This window comes from Asterias rubens, chromosome 6, assembly GCF_902459465.1.
Source record: "Asterias rubens chromosome 6, eAstRub1.3, whole genome shotgun sequence".
Taxonomy (NCBI): Eukaryota; Metazoa; Echinodermata; class Asteroidea; order Forcipulatida; family Asteriidae; genus Asterias; species Asterias rubens.
Genome location: NC_047067.1, coordinates 3,505,421 through 3,522,761, shown reverse-complemented (window position 1 = coordinate 3,522,761; position 17,341 = coordinate 3,505,421). Strand labels below are relative to the sequence as shown.

Genomic DNA, 17,341 nt, shown 5'->3' with positions numbered 1-17,341 from the left:
ATCTTTACGAGTAAGAAATTTCAATTACTGACCTTATAGCACAGAGCCGACGAACTGTTTCTATTCTATTACAAAATCAAGTTTGTATTATTTATCTACACATTTTTAGTAAAAAAGGAAAGAAGAAAAAAAACCTCAATAATATTAGCCATAACCTGGCCTATGGTGATGGTTGCACAAAGATGAAAGGTCGCTAAATAAGTAACGTACATGCAAACATAGTAAATAGAAAAATATCTTATGCAACCTACTTAAAACTATCTGGTCGGTGAGGCAGGCCAGAAGAAAATCTTATGTCTGTCTCAGCGTCACTATCCGCGTCTCGATGGACAGATGCAATGGGTATCCCAGAACGTTGTAGTACAGTTAAATCCAAGGAATGAGATCGTGGCTTCATTCGCTTCATGAAATAGCTGCTGCGACGAGCCATCTTGTTGGCAGCACGGTTTTCTTTGGCACGAATTGTTGACATCCGATCAAAAGGTGAGCTTTTTGCGCAAGTACGGTCAGACGAAGGCAACATAAATCAGCAGAACATGTGTTCAAATACAGTGTCATCAAACGACACACTCAGGAAACATATAGAATTACCAGGTATAATGCAAAGGCATACAGTTGTTGTAGTAGTTGATAGCCCCAAACACAAATGATGAAATCAAACATGAAGTATTTCTGCTATTTCTTTAGAACATTAATCAATGCCGGAAAGCAAACAAGATTTCTCAGTGCCATCCCCCGATCTGCTGAATTTGAACATCACATGTTGTTACCAAGGTAACCAGTGGGGGGGATCTTGCCAGGTTTTCACTGCATGCTATAAAGACATCTTACTCTAGATCCTGGCTCGGGTGATGACGTCTGTTTTGAAAGATCGTAATCATGGGGTTAAGTTCGTGATCTCCATTGTGTTAAATGCCAAATCAATGGAATTCTTCTCCCATGTGAAGAAGAATGTGAACAATGTGATTAACTAGAGATGTTTTATATTCTACTGATGATTATCTCCCACACTATATCAGATCATTCGATTATTGGTGCTTTAAAGTAATTCATAAGTGTGGAATAATTCCGCTTCAATAAAGGGACTATCCTAGTTTAAGATTCAAAGCATCACAGGAAACTGCACATATATTTCATTACTTCACTTTCCCTAGCCAGTTTGTGAACAAATTTCTGGGAAACAAGGAAACTAAACCCCACTGGTAAAATATAAGAAAAACTTTCATGTATGATACATGTAATTGTGCCATACAGTGTCCAACAGAACAAGGAACTAATTAAATGAAATCACAGGAAACTGCACATATTTCATTACTTCACTTTCCCTAGCCAGTTTGTGAACAAATTTCTGGGGAACAAGAAAACTAAACCCCACTGGTAAAATGTAAGAAAAACTTTCATGTATGATACATGTAATTGTGCCATACAGTGTCCAACAGAACAAGGAACTAATTAAAAGAAATACATTATTTTACAAACAGAAATTTGTGACGTCTTCATTCAAAAACAGAGAGAAAAAGCTGATCGCTCGTATATCAAATACGAGTTTTTGGTAGTTTTTAAAAAGAGTATAGTTTAATTTCTGGACGAAGCTGTTTGTAATTAACATTGCATCACAAGATTATCAATGTTTCAAGTTGGCTAATTGTGTAATATCATGAAATATTAAGCAATCATCAAATCTGACAATCTTTGTAAGTCTCATGGTTTTATTTCCCATTTTTAATTGTTGTTATTCGTTGTTTTCATTTCCTTCAGGCGGTCAAAAGGTCCCAGAGTATCAACACAACTACAGAAAGAATTTGCCAGCGGGCTGACATACAGTATAAAAATAACTGAGCGTCTCACTGACTTGACAAAACAAAAATACAGCAATTCCTCACATACTTGCAAGATCTACACACTACTACTTCAGACCGGAATCTTGATTGATTCCCTTTAACTGAGTCAATATTTGTCCAAAGTCAGAGAATTTAAAATATGATACAAAAAAAATCAAAGACCAATATCCAAAGAAAATACGGGAAAAAATTGATCGTGCAAATATGGCGACTGCATTGAGGAAGGAACTGCAAGATTGCAACATAACACTCTGATCCGCTAGATTAAATTCACTCTTTCCTCATAAGTGACACAAAAATGTTCTCCATACGACTAGAAAAATACAAGTCCATGTCAAAAACGTCAAAACCACAACACAAATCATTTCATTTGTTTCCCAAAATAGCACTTGACTTCCACTGGCTGAATTTGACAAACAGAGAAGGGAGAGAGAGTAATTTCCGCTCTATTTTTAGAGCGCCCGCCATACATAGCGAGACAATCACGGTGAGAAATAGACAGGTAATTTGTATTAGTGGCCAACATTTCTTCTCCAGAGCAACGTTCAAAGAAAGGCATGAATGTAAACAAGCGAACAATTGTGAGGCCAGTTCTTAAAATAGTCATATTTTTTATTTTCGTCTTGTTTACCCGGATGTGGCATTAAGACAAGGTTGATAAAGTAACGCTTTGTCAATTTGAGGAAGTTGTTGGTGACCTACTGCTCTGTCTATGAGCTTTGGATTAAGGAGCTTTTGAAAAGTATCAATCATTAAGTAATATCTTTGCATCCATCCCATCCATAATAAATAAAGAAAGAAAGAAACACCTAGAGGATAGTCAGATGACCCTGAAAGAATCTCTCCTGATTCTATTAAGCTGTAAAAGAAACGGAACTAAATTCCCATTAATTCTTGTGCTTAAAAGGGTTGTGATACCTTTTGTAGATCAAGTTTTAGGCCATGACATGACTCCCTACTCACTGTGAATGAGATATATACCTGTAGAAACTTCAGCTTCAATAGTCATCAAGTTTTTGTGGGGAAAAAACAGTGAAAATCAGGGAGCAGTGCTTTTTGGAGAGTCCCATAAATCTGTCGCACAAGCTAAAATAATTTTTGTCTCATTGAGACAAAATTATTTTGTGAGATTGTTCGACTCACTTCTCAAAAACTACAGCACCTCAGCAAGTAAAACTTTATGGGACCCTTTCTACTTTCATAATCGTTAAACCGCGTAGTTTAATGTAATGTGTTTTGTGTCTTACAAAAAGTACCCAAACCCTTTAACGAAGAATGATGGTCCTCTATGGAAGCAGTTTAACATAAGTCAAAATTTTGCCTCAAAATAATTTCTCACTTTTTTGTAATATTAGTAGGCATAAACAAATATATATATATACAAAAAGGTAATAAACCTTTTAGCCGCAAACTCAACTTAAGGTTTAGTTTCAAAAACAGCTGAAATAACTTTTAACCTGATTGGAAGTGGACAGAGAAATCACTTAAAACCTTTGGTCAAATTCTGATTTTCCTTAAATTCCAAGTTTTACGTCAAGATTAAAAGAAGCTTGTGTTACTATGTCTCATTTTCCCTCTCGGTACGCACACATGTTCTACGGTTTCATTCTTTAGGTACATGTATGCTTCTACATGACTTTGCATTACCGATAGCAGGTGTCTAGTTTTAGTTCAAGTTGTTTGTTTAGAAATCTGACAAAGTCTCTTAAATACCTGAAAAATCACCCAGACAGGTGTGTAAAAATTGATCACTTAATATATTTAACGTTCTTCCTGTTTCAGATTTTCCAAAATGATATCTGGTCATTTCTCTTCCTATCTCATTTTTTAGACGTATTTTGCAAAGTTAGTTTCACACAGAAAGATTATTAAATTTTGCAATTTTAGTTATAAGCAGCAATGTACAAGACCGATGCAATTGATTTATTTGAAATGGTTGGTCAACTTACTGGAAGTTTTTAAAAAGGACCTTCAATGTCAAATTCAGATGCATAAGATTCCTTATGAAAATGGGTGGAAAAACTACAAGTGTATAATCTCATTTTAAAACTGTGTAAAATCTCTTTGAAGTGAAATGATTCTTAAATAAATTCCTTATACTGTCAAAAGCTGCTGTATTTCTAGCCAACTTAGTTTTTATTGCCACTAATTTTAAGAGTGATTACTAAACGTATACCTCCCCTATAAGAAGATAGCGATTCTAACAAAAAATCTCAGTCTGCTCAGAATTTAATAAAAGTGGAATCCGATACAGAGCGGATAGAAAGAGTACAAATCACTACTCAATACAGCCTTCAATAATTACCACGACCAGTGGCCCAAGAATCATGTAACAGTATACAGTAAAGGTCTATTTTTAACCATATCAAATAATTGTTTCTTTGGTAGATTGAAGATTGAACCCCGCATGAGAGAGTAAGCACGAGCTGAGGTATTGACATAGGTCTGCTTTCTACTAACCAAAAAATCCATATAAAATAAAAAGCAAGTTGAGCTCCCTGTAATTACCACAATCGATTCAAGGTTTCAAATACATGTACTTTCTAATCATTTATTAGAAGTTCATGAAAAATAAAGTGTTCAAACAAAACCTTCTGTATGTAGGTTTCAACATCTGGTAAAAACTGCTACAGTGGAAAAACGTTTCTAAAACACAACGTTTTCCATCCATCCACATATTCTATCTGAGGGAAAATAGTCTGGTCCCAAGACAAAAATAAAGCTGACTACTTTATTCCTATATAATTGTCAATGCATGTTTCACTCCTGCAAGTGTAATATCAGTAAATACCTCGTAAACATAATGGCACTTTGTATAAAAAAAAAAAAGGTTTTGCCCGCAGACATTGTTTACAAACACATTGTTTTTTTAGACCTATCGGGATAGTTCACTTCATTAAAAGCAAATGTCAAACATGCGCACCTGAACTGTGCTGTAGTGGTTTGTATCAGTGGTAAAGTGACGTATCAAGATAGGTCACTTCGTGGAAGTACAAACTGGAATTCTATTAATATGTCGTTTCTGACTAATTAGTGTAATTTCGAAACCATTGCTGATTAGGCACTGACACTAATTGCTGACAATTTTAACAGTAATGAGTATTATTAATAGTTTATATAAACACCAATTTGAAAAAAATTGTGACTTGTGAGAGGGACAAAATTGTATATCTTAATTCTTACAAAAGATATTTAGAACTCATTTATCACCAGATTTTGATCACTGAAATCTATTAAATTAAAGACAATCTTTAAGATGTTCAACAAAAGAAGGGGGAAAAATGGGGGTAAAAAATACTTGGTTGCTGAGAGTGTTTAGTCCACAGGAGATTTCCAAACAACATCAGATTCTATACCCTACATCGGCACTGTGACTGTACAACACATGTGTCTCTTAGTTCCTTTGCACTTAGTCAACTTAAAAAGAAAAGAAAAAAATTACCTGAAATACATATTTGTATTGGCCTAGTATGGATAGATTCTAAGACATTGAACCAGAGGAGTAAGGCCTCCTGTAAGTCTGTATTTTATGACCTCCCTAAGGCATTGATAAGTGGATTGGGAATATATTGATGATGCCTTTAACAGCTCTGGTGCACGTACCTAAATATTAAGACAGAAACACAGTGCCACAAGGCATCAGCTCTCCATTAAAAACCATGCATCGTGCACTCTCTCAAGACATTATTTGTCCCAAATAAAATCCTCAGAAAGATCATAATAGAAAGGGACGTCTTGGGATTTTTTAGTCCTTGTCTTGATGCACTCGCTATATTCTGTAAAGTCCACTTAACAGAAACACAAGCTTAAAATACTGTATTTACGGGGATCACCGCAGAAAAAGGTGGATCAAGTAATAAACCACAAGGGAAACTGACCGAATAATATTTCCCCCCAAAAAATTGGGGTTAAACAAAGAAAAATTGACTTCAGCGAGACTTGAACCAGTATTCTCTGGACTAATGTGCCGGAACTCTACCAACTGAGCTATGGCCCTATGTTGGCTGTCTCCCTACTTTGTGTGCTAGTATATTTTTTTAAGGGAGTGTCTGTCTGAAGCCTTTCAACTGGCACAATTCTGATTGGCACCCTGAAATTGACAAACTAGGGAAACTGCCAATGAAGGGCTAGATAGCTCATTTGGGGGAGCATCAGCATGGGGAACATGTTGCCTTGAACCAGTCGGGTTGGTCTTTGAAAAGCGTTTGTAACCGTTTGTTATAAAATGCATGGTTGGAAAGATGTTTTAAAGACCCTGGATACTAATGGTAATTGTCAAAGACCAGTCTTCTCACTTGGTGTATCTCAACATATGCATAAAATAACAAACCTGTGAAAGTTTGAGCTCAATCGGTCAACAAAGTTGGGAGATAATATTGAAAGAAAAAACACCCTTGTCACAAGAAGTTGTGCTTTCAGATTTGCCATTTACGGGAGTCAATTTTTTGACTCTCATAAATGGCTGACCGTGTTAGTTCCCAAAGTAAAAGGAAAACCTCGCAATTCTGAGGCAAATTTGTGGGCTTCAATGTATTCTACTTTTGAAACATCTTTCCAACCACATGCATTTTATAACAAATGGTTACAAACGCTTTTTATATGCGAAGGCAACGAGTTCCTTTAATACGGAGGTTGTGGGTTCAAGTCCTGCTCTAGTAAATTTCCCTTTGTTCACAAGGTGACACATGAACTGTTTGGGGCAACAACTGTGTGAGGCTTGATATTTCTTAGTTTGGTGTATCTCACAAATCCCCCAAATGACATGGACATATGACCAAATGTAGGACTATGGATGAATAATGGGTGCAAATATCTTAGCCTAATGTTAGGAGCATTTCCATTAAATTTCTGAACAAAATGTTTCCCAAAATAAATGTACCTGGCATTTCTAAGAACTAACTGCAGCTATATGTGAAGCACAAACTCAATGACTGGTGTTTTGGATGAAAATAAAAGTCCCATTAGAAAAGTTGAATTTGCTTTGAGTCTGTTATGAACTTACAAACTCCTGAAATGCATGAAATGTTGACATTAAAATGGTAGTGTGGTGGCAAGCAAAATATCATTAAAATATACCTATGAAGTCCATAAATGAAAAAAAGAGGACATTTTCCATCCTATGATAAAATTTAGTATCCAAAGTTTCTTGAGTTCATTCAAATGAATAGTCATTCACCGAAACAAAGAACTATAAATTTCCTTCCTCCACAATCCAAACTTACTAAACCTTATGAGTAGGCTATGCAAATACAATGCACATACTTGAAAAACCCTTAAAGTCACCTGGAAGTGGTATTTTTTCAAAATAAAGCTTTTGTCACTAATATATGTGTTTTGATGAGTGGAATGTGAATAAACAGTTAGCTAAGGTTTTAAAAAATCAGTTCTTATTTTATTTACAAATTTAAGAGTAGACCCCAACCCGAGAGGGCGCTGTTCGTGACGTCAATCGAGGCAGACTTTGCCTGTAATGCGTAGAGTAAACACAATTGCAAAGTACATGTACGTTTCAAAATTTACATGTACTTTGCACGTGTGTTTACTATACGCATTGCAGGCAAAGTCTGCCTCGATTGACGTCACAAAAGGGGTAGGCGGAGTCAGCCCACCAAACAACTTTATATATTTTTTTAACATATAAATCGTGACAAACAATTACTAAAAAAATTGTTTTGTTTGTTCGTAAGCATATACTCTTATGTTAGAAAGAAAAAAAATTCTATTTCCAGATGACTTTAACGTTATATTTATTGCCATGGTAATAATTTCAGTGTAAATGATTCACCGATGAATGTAAGAATAAATCACTCTAAGAAAAAAGAAAAAAAGAAGAAAAAAACAGCTCAATATCATTTCTCATATCCTGGCTGTAAGTTGTTTTGAAAAGTCAGCAAATTCATATGGCCGAACTCAACAATTACACAAATGAGATTGCAAGTATCTAGTTATTGATTGGTGCAGTGACCTGTGTGGAACTAATTGATTTAACTTATTAAAATACACTTTAAATGATTGCACCGCTAATTATGGAACAATAAAATGCAATTTTGTCATAGTCGTTTATAGCCACCTTCGATCTAATTGTAGAGATCACCCAAATCAAATTACAAAACAAAGTAACAAATTGCTGGATTTTCCTCACAGTGTCCATCATACAGGTTCTGGAAATTACGATGAATTTCAACTGACAAATAAAATGAAAACCTTTGTTTTAGAAAAGAAGAACAAAATAAACCTATGCTAACTTACTTACATGTACACCAGGGTAAAAACAAAAACCCTTCAAAATAACTATTTTGGCCTATTTTATACACAGAAGATTAGTATTAAAGCTAGCCTTTGCTATTCCGTGCTCGAGGTTGACTCCTCCCACTGACTCTGCAAACAAATCTGTTTTATCAACACAAAACCTCACAATGTAGCGCTGTATGAACAGGATGCTCAAAGAACAAGATACCGAAATGGGCTCCACAATTAACACTGCCAGTTGTTGAAACTCTTTGCTATAATTCCCCAATGGCGTACTGCACATCCGAATTCGCTGATTTCTGTAAATCTTCCTTGATCTCAACGGATATCATTCTTTGATCTCATCCACACGTGTCAAAGTTTCTCCGTCGGTGGTGCCCGCACACACTGTGATAACAATAAACTTGCAGTTAGCAGTCAGACTACGCACAGCGTACTCCACTGTTAGTATACACAGCGTAGACAAAAAGCACACCCTGACAGGCAATGCCGGGACTCATCTAAGCACTGTTACACACAAGCGCTTAGAAAAAACAAAAAATTAATAACAAAAACAAAAGATGGTCTTTAGTGCGGAAGATAGAAACACAACATCACGCATCCTGAAGCTTCTGACATCATCTCCTCAGTAAACACTTTTAATTAAGTCTCCCTCAGTACAGTCATAATTAATTCATCCTAAATTGAATATGACCCCTATGAGGTCATGTCCACCATGAAGCCAACCACGCCAGCCCAACCAACAGCACATGTACTTGCACATACATTATACCCCAGTCCGATACCATGTACAGTGTGCATGTAAATGTAGCACTGCTGCTCATGTACAAGGCAACGGCTCGAAGACGGCAAAATTGTAATAATGGCATCCTTTAGTGTTGATTCAGTGCACAGGTTATGCTGACTAGATGCGGCATGCTGTAATCCAACTGTCACTCAGATACTGAAGAGCATGTCAGGCGTATGGCACATGCAGAGTATCAAAATTAAATTAATATTTGCATTCATGAATTGTGGCCAGTCCGTTTAATATTGAGAAAGCTGCATCAGTTAAATGTTCAGCAATGTACTCTCTTTAAATTCAACAATGAATTTGTTGTTAAATATTTGAGGGGAGAATGAGAACTATGGAGATAAGAAGAATATATCTCAACGGTATTCTTACATTCTGAAATTTACTGAGGTTCTTTGTTGCCACAGAGCAAACATGACAAATTGGATTTTAATTTGGGGCAAAATCTGATCATAAATACCGTTTTGACAAAAGAATAGTTTGTTGACATTAAAATAGTTGCCAATTATTAGTGGGTTACAAGTGGTCTTGAATTAATTTAAAAGGAATAACATGGTGTGTTGGGTTGACAATGTACCATATTGCCCATACCAACATATTGTAAAATAAATTAAAAATAAATCTTGCTCATAAATAAATAGGTAATGACTAAAAAAGATAGACAAATTATACAGGGCGTAAAATGCAGACCTTGCTTATTAAACATTAATTCACATATATGGAGATTAAAATATTCCAGCTTTGCAACAAATGGGACATGTGTGACCTAGTTGCATCAAAGCTTGTGACACAAGTGTTCCCTATTTGAATAAATTTAAAAGAAATGTTTTGGAGAAACCCGGAATTCACCAAATACACAGACGTGTAATTGCAACAACATTGAAAATGGCCAAAAATCAATTTGTCAGGTTTTTTTCTTCTAATTTCTTCAGAGGATTTGAGCTATGACCTGACAACTGAAACAGTGCTGCCTTCATTAAGACAATGGCACAATCTCCACAGGAGAAAGGGGAGGAATGTTTATGAACAAACATTTTAATCACTAAGAACTTATTATTATTATTTACTGAACCATAACAATTATGTTTTAGCGCCTGTCGACAATATTTATTCTTAAATTATGCACCATTTATGTCAAGGATAAACAGGTCATTTTGCAATACTAATTGGCAACATCCCCCACCCCAAATGTAAGTGCGAACGCGCTATGTGCAATTTACATATTTCATGGGAAGGGTCTATTATTTGAGGGCTTGTATGTCAGGGGTGCTTGTAGGACGCTTGAGGCGCACGCGTCAAAATGCAAGTATTTTGTCCCCACAGTGGTAAAAAATAATCCATCTTTACCCTCAAATGCATGCAGTTAGACATAAGATCAAAGAATGAAAGATGACCAGTTGCTCTTAGACTTGATGCCTTTTTCGCATGCTAACATACTTGAGCTCGTGCATAGAGTGAATAGCCACAGGGCTAATAAAAATATGCCAAAAATTGGCACATTTAAATTAACCAATAACCAAGTGTTATGAGCAAGCAGTGTGGCTTCAAAAGGAAATGCTGCAGGGAGACCGATCACCTCTGGGAATGAGGTTGTTACAAAACGGTTTTGATACGCAGGTCCTACTTGGAAATAGATTTGCCCTCATTAAAATTGTCTAATTTGAACCAAGTACATTCATTTAGTAATATAAGTCAATGAGAACACAGACTACCATCATAAAGTACAAGCAATTAAATGAAAACAACAACAGTATCAAAATGAAGTCCATGACCCCACATATCAGTTGCTATATGCACTTTTTGAATGTGGATTTGTTGACTGCTGCTCCAGTTTAAAAATAAACAAGCATGCACTTTGCTAGTTGAAATTTAACCCACTTGCTTTCCAACCAGCACTTAAATTAAAGGCAGTGGACACTATTGGTAATTACTCAAAATAATTATTACCATAAAACATTTCTTGATTACGAGTAATGGGGAGAGATTGGTAATATAAAACATTGTGAGAAACAGCTCCCTCTGAAGTGCAAAGTTTTCAAGAAAGAAGTAATTTTCCACTAATTAATTTTGTGACCTCAATTTCTAAATTTGACGTTTGAAAGCACACAACTTTGTGTGACCATGGTGTGACAAGGGTGTTTTTTCTTTCATTAATACCAAGAACTCTTTTATTTATTACTAAAACTTTCACAGCTGACTTTTATTGTATCTTACTTGATAACTTTGCCAATAAATCAACACTGCGTTGACAAAAACCAAATTGATGACCCTAACTATAACACAAGTGCAACCACAAGTAATCTGAGCAAGCTCATCATTACATGACAGATCATGGAACAATAAAAAGATGAATAATTGACACAACTGGAATTCAAGGACAGTGTAAATCAATCAAGGAAATATGTGGTAATTTGTTTGTGACCTAACTTGTGTTTGTTTAAGTAGTGTTTCTAGATGTTATCCTTCAAAATGGTGCAGGTCTAGAATTTCGTTCTTGAACATGTTGAAGGGAGGAGCATTTCTCTGACGGATAACTTTCCGTATGGCGCCACCACTTTTTCACTCATTTTTACAAAAAGGGATATATCAATCAGGTAAATTAGATACTATATTATGTTATTGCGAATGAAAAAGTGGTGGCGCCATACGGAAACTTTTTCCCTCTGACAGCAAAAGGGTATGACTCAGGCAATTTGCTGTGGGGTACCTAATTTCAAGGCCTGATGGTGCATGCTGAAAATATTTCAAAATGTCTCAAGCATTATAACCAATTTAACAACATGTTGCAAAACTAAACAAAAATAACAATAGTATTTAGAAGTTGATAAGTTGTATAGAAAGCTTTACAGCAATCCCTCAGTTTAACATGGTGTCTCTGTATGATGTTCATGTTTTGTTGGCAGTGTTGTCAATGGTATTTTATTGTTATTTAATAATCAAGTTAAATTAAATAATTTACTTTCCACCATCTTATGTTTAAAAGTAAACCATCTCAGACCGTTCTTCAAACATAAATTTGGCTGATTTATTTTAATTTTATTTTTTCATCTTGTCACAGCATGTAAAAGATAGATAATTCAGTTGTGCCGGTAATTCCTCAAGTCGAGCCACGTACACTTAGATCTCAAGGGTCTTTATCCTCGCTTTTCCCCAAAGCGCTATTATTAGTATCGTTATTATTGTTGTATTTTGTTATGTAAATATCAACATAGCAATTAGCAAGTTAAGAGTTAATAAACAGCAGCCTTGAAGTCAGATGAGAAGAAAAGAATGAAGTGATGCTTAGACTAAGTATGGGTAACCATGGAGGCGTTGAAGGTCAAATAAATTTAAATACAAATGAATTATTTGCCTTTGAAAAAGGGATAAAGCCCTCTTGGCATTATGGTATTTATACAGGTACATGTCTAGGTGCTTCTGTAATTAATTATTGTCAAATTTATAATGCAATGCAGTATTTTTAAGAAGTATTTCTCTAAGGGGATGAAAATTATTTTATCATGGGTACAACATATTTACCAGTGGAACTTTTCTCAAAAACTACAGCACCTCAGCAAGTATTATTTTAGGAAGCTTACTACCGTCATTTTCTTCAAACCGTGTAAGTTTAATGTAAATCTGTGGACATTGTGCTTTGTGTCCAACAAAATGTACCTGAACCCTTTAAGAAAGGCTTTAAAATGATCAGCTTCCCCCGATATGTGACTTTTTAAATGTAAACAAATGTATTTTTTTAAGAGACAGACAATTTGTTAAGATGAAAAGTAAAACTATGTTGCAATATTACAATGGGAGACTTTCTGGGACGATAGAGGGCAGCAGACTTACCGGGTAAATCCATTGTTCTCAGAATTATGCGCATGTTCAGAACTACGTAAACAATGGAAATTTACCCGGTATGTCTGCTGCCGCCTAGCGTTGGAAAGTCTCCTATTGGACTCCAACTACTGAAATGTAAACAAATTTAAAATCACGAAACAGACAATTTTGAAAGACAAAATAAGAAAATATGTTGTGTTACAACTGGAACCCATTCCAATACAGTCTCCATCCCCATCAGAAAGAAGGCAAAATGTTGTACATTCCCTTCAGTCATTAACATTCAGGTTGATTAATATGTACGGACACAAAGTGACATATACTCAGGATCTGGTAATGGCAAAGTGCCCAAGCTTTGTTAAACTTGCAGGAAGAAAAAAATGCAACCCCCCAAGCTATCAATCCATCATGAGGAATATATCACCTAGAAACCACATCGCTCCATATCTACGGGTCATTCGTATAATTGCTAGCAACAGATAAATCAAATCATCCCATCATCAGGTATGGCTTAACTTATGTCTGATTTTCTGACGAAGGGGAAAAGAAGGGGGAAATTATTTGTGTAATTATGTAGGTGCCGGGTACAGGGACGATGAGGGTCCACATACTAGGGTTACCATGGTGAAGGGGACCACTCATCTACACAATACTAACTGATGATTTGATAACGAGTAACTAATTTCGAGTAACTAATTTGACATAAATGAATGTAATTGCAAGAGAAAATATGTCAGAAATGTAAATGCTTAGCGTAAAGAAGTTAGAGCACGGTATTAATTAATTTGGACAAACTTTAGGGCACAGTTTTGCCACAGGAAAAAAACCATGAACGATAATGCTCTCACTGGTAATGTATGAGTACATGTAGTGCAGTGATTAATTATTCAAAAACACCTGCAATACTTTTCTTAATTTGAAGAATATGATATGTAAATCAGAATCAGATAGGCCCCTATCAGATTTTGACAACAAATTTTTGAATATTAAAGTGTTTATAGGTTCTCAACTAATCTTCAATTGTAGTTTGAGTCCTGCATCATGATGGAAAAAAAATTTGAATCGACGAAACTAAGATGACGAGAATTAGTTGTTCAAGGTTACACAATGAAGCTAAACCTAACATGACCACCTCATGCATTCAGTTAAATAAAACCATTAATGCATACCATACTGATGCATACAGAAGTAATGTACATGAAATTAATATGTTTCAATTGGCCACTTTTACTCAACAGAGGGGGCTATTTACTTTGGTAACACAGTCATCAGCCTCAATTTGCAGTAAAGTGTTCATAGCTAGATGAAACTAACTGCTGCCATCAGTGACAACTTCCATTCAGTGAGTGTATCTAACTTGAAGAATGATTTGTCATGCATGAACTTTTGAAGGGAAGGGGGGGGGTTACAATTTGTCAATGTTTTCAAGAAGGGATGGGCATGTCGTAATTTATGATTTATTTGTTTTCGATTTGTTTTTCTTTCTTCTTCTTCGCTTATTCTGGCCTTTTTCCAAACCAAGACTTCGGCTTTGGATTCGGCTTTGGGCTCTGTCTTCTCGTCTGAAACCCTGGGCGCGTATATGCAATTGTCAAATCCAAAGCCAAATCCAGTGGATTCGAAGTTGGCCTATGATTATCACATGATTTATTACAATCCTGAACCATTCCAAATGAGAGAAACAATTATTAATTTGTTAATTACATTTATTATGCAAATTATAGGACATCCACAAACACGCGCATGTTTTGATATTTTGATGTTATTGATAACATTTGTGGCTGTTTTCTAACATAAATTAGGTTCCAGATAAAAAAATAAACAAGTTAACATTCAACTATATGCACCCAGTGCAAATAAGACAACACAATTTTATAATATTATGGAGTAAACCAATGGGTATACAAACATATGAAAATTAATACTTGGTAGCTGACCATCATGTTATCCAGTTATGCCAAACATCTTGAAGGCCATGCTACCGACACACAGCATTGTAAAAAATGAGTTAATTTATTTCAATGAACCAACTGGGGATTCCAAAACTGATCATAGGCAAGTTGATCCCCCACAGCAAACAACTAATTGATTCCCTGTGGCCAATAGAGAAGCGTCTTGATCAAACATAGTACTCTAAGGTCAAGACGTGTACAGTGATCTAATATTAGAAAGCTACAGAGACGCTTTCCATGAAACTAATCTTAGGATATACGTCAGTGTGCGGTAATTGAGCAAATCTTAATACCACCGGTTCTCTTTTATCATCACATCAACTGACCCCTTGTTAATACTCTCTCTCTGTCTGTGGTCTGTGAGTCAAGGTAATTGGTGAATATCAACCAATCAGATTCTATACCGACGATCACATGTTGTGACTTGTTATGATGGATTGATATGCCCCAGAATCAACTTGTTTTTTTTACAAGGGATACTTTTGACCAGATTCGTAGCTGTAATCAGGAAATAACATTAAGTCAGACTTTACAAGAGCAAATCATATTTTTTTTTTTGGGGGGGGGGATCAGCTGAAGTAGAATTGTCCAAGGTTACAGCTGTTGAAGTCTGACAACTTGAATGTGACTGGAGTTGTACAAAATAAAATAAAAAAACACATTAAAAAAAACACACACACTAAAATATCAAAACCTTAGCAGGGTTGCTGTTAAATTTTGTAATGGCTCAGCAGAAGAAGTTAACTTACCATCCCACTCATTTTGCGGCTTCTTCACTCATATACATGTAGGCCTATATTCTTTCAGAGTTGTAAAGTATAACTTTACATTTGATTAGTTTGCAATACAGTTACTCTTAAATTCATTTAGATTTTTTTCCCTTTTTTTCTGGAAATGTTTCTGGGATAAAGAGTCGACTTGACTGAGGAAATTCAAGGTAAACGTTCTAGTCAACAACTACTGTAAATAATCATGTGAAATTCTTTTCAATTCAACATTCTTGTTTACCTTGAATATTATTGTCTAATGGAGTCATCTCTCTTATACTAGTCTATTTTTAGTGTGCTCTATGAATAGAATGTTATGATGGAATTATATGCCCCCGAATCAACTTGTTTTTTACAAGGGATACTTTTGACCAGATTCGTAACTGTAATCAGGAAGTAACTTTAAGTCAGACTTTACAAGATATATAAATTTGAGTAAGTTTTAGGATTGGGGCGCTCACAAATGTAATCATGGTTTATGGAATGACTTCCGTCTAGTAAATAGTAAAAATAAAAGGTGCATATTTAAAAGCTAAATTTGTTATGCATTTTCTTATAGGACCCATAATCTGAAACTGTCCCAACTCCTTTGGAGTATGCAGCAGCCACAGCCAAATGGGCATACATGTACAGGTTGTTAATCAACCAAATCAATAGATATAAAACAAACGAAGCTGTTAATAATCAAGATTTGTTGTTGTTGCAAAAATGATTCACTTCATTAGAAGACTAAACCAGAACCATTCGACTCTCATTTAAAGACACTGGACACTATTGGTAATAGTCTAAGACCAGTCTTCTCACTTAGTGTATCTCAACATATATGCATAAAATAACAAAACCCGTGAAAATTTTAGCTCAATTGGTCGTTGAAGTTGTGAGAGAACAATGGAAAGAAAAAACACCCTTGTCACGCAAAGTTGCTTGATTTCGAGACCTCAAAATCAAATTCTGAGGTCTTGAAATCAAATTAGTGTAAAAATACTTCATTTTCATAAACTATGTTACATCAGAGGGAGCCGTTTCTCACAATGTTTTACACCATCAAAATCTCCCCATTTACTCGTTATCAAGTAAGTTTATTATGCTAATAATTATTTTGAGTAATTACCAATAGTGTCCAGCACTGCCTTCTAAACCAGAACCATTCAGCTCTCACATAAAATACACCTAGTCCTGCAAGACCTGATCAGAAATGACACAAAGGCACACGTGAACCAAACTTGATGAAAGAAGAATGTGACAGTGACGGACACGCCCTGGCATTACTGGTATAAAAGTGCACAATTCTTTCCCCGCAAACTTCTATTTTTATGATGTTTTGTGTTGACATGCACTTCTTGGAATGAACTGCTATGTGATGCATAGGTACAGGATCATGCAATGAGATTGAGTGCTCAAAGATCTTGCCAACAAACTGAACTTTCCTGCGAACTTCTTGAAGTTGAAACCAAAGGGATCCTGAAAGGCATATGTGATACACGTAGGTACCAAATCATCAACTCACAGGTTCCTCTTCTTCTCCCACATGTCAGAAACCCTCTAATAAAGAAGGACTTTCCTGCGAACTTCTTGAAGTTGAAACCAAAGGGATCCTGAAAGGCATATGTGGTACACGTAGGTACCAAATCATCAACTCACAGGTTCCTCTTCTTCTCCCACATGTAAGAAACCCTCTAATAAAGAAGGATTGGCTTCAAGTCAATTTGCTGGATTGCTACCTTGAGAGCAATGTTCCATTGATTACTGCGCTTCTCTGGTTTGACATTGTCATCAAGACAGTAAAGAGACACAATGCCGTTGGCCTTCAGACAAACCATGATTCCCCTCGCCTGTCTTTGAAGAGGCGAGCAGCAAAACAGCAGTGCGCAATAACCCACCCTGGACCCAATTATCAAAATTACTACAGAGACTCTATTT

The 17,341-nt window shown here is 35.7% G+C and overlaps 1 protein-coding gene across 6 annotated transcripts in view; it reads right to left on the bottom strand.

Moving 5' to 3' along the window:
• LOC117291819 (diacylglycerol kinase zeta-like) overlaps nt 1-17,341 on the bottom strand; it is a 66,018-nt gene that overhangs the window by 40,039 nt on the left and 8,638 nt on the right. For 2 of the 6 annotated variants that reach the window (XM_033773741.1, XM_033773742.1), the window contains exon 1: nt 252-1,288. The exons of 1 other annotated variant lie outside the window; for it this stretch is intronic. In XM_033773741.1, coding sequence (XP_033629632.1) covers nt 252-523 — 272 coding nt within the window. In that variant the 5' untranslated portion in view covers nt 524-1,288. Of the gene's footprint in view, nt 1-251; nt 1,291-8,094; nt 8,553-17,341 lie in introns of those variants that run through there. 3 more of the 6 variants (XM_033773740.1, XM_033773744.1, XM_033773743.1) reach the window with 3 other exon arrangements.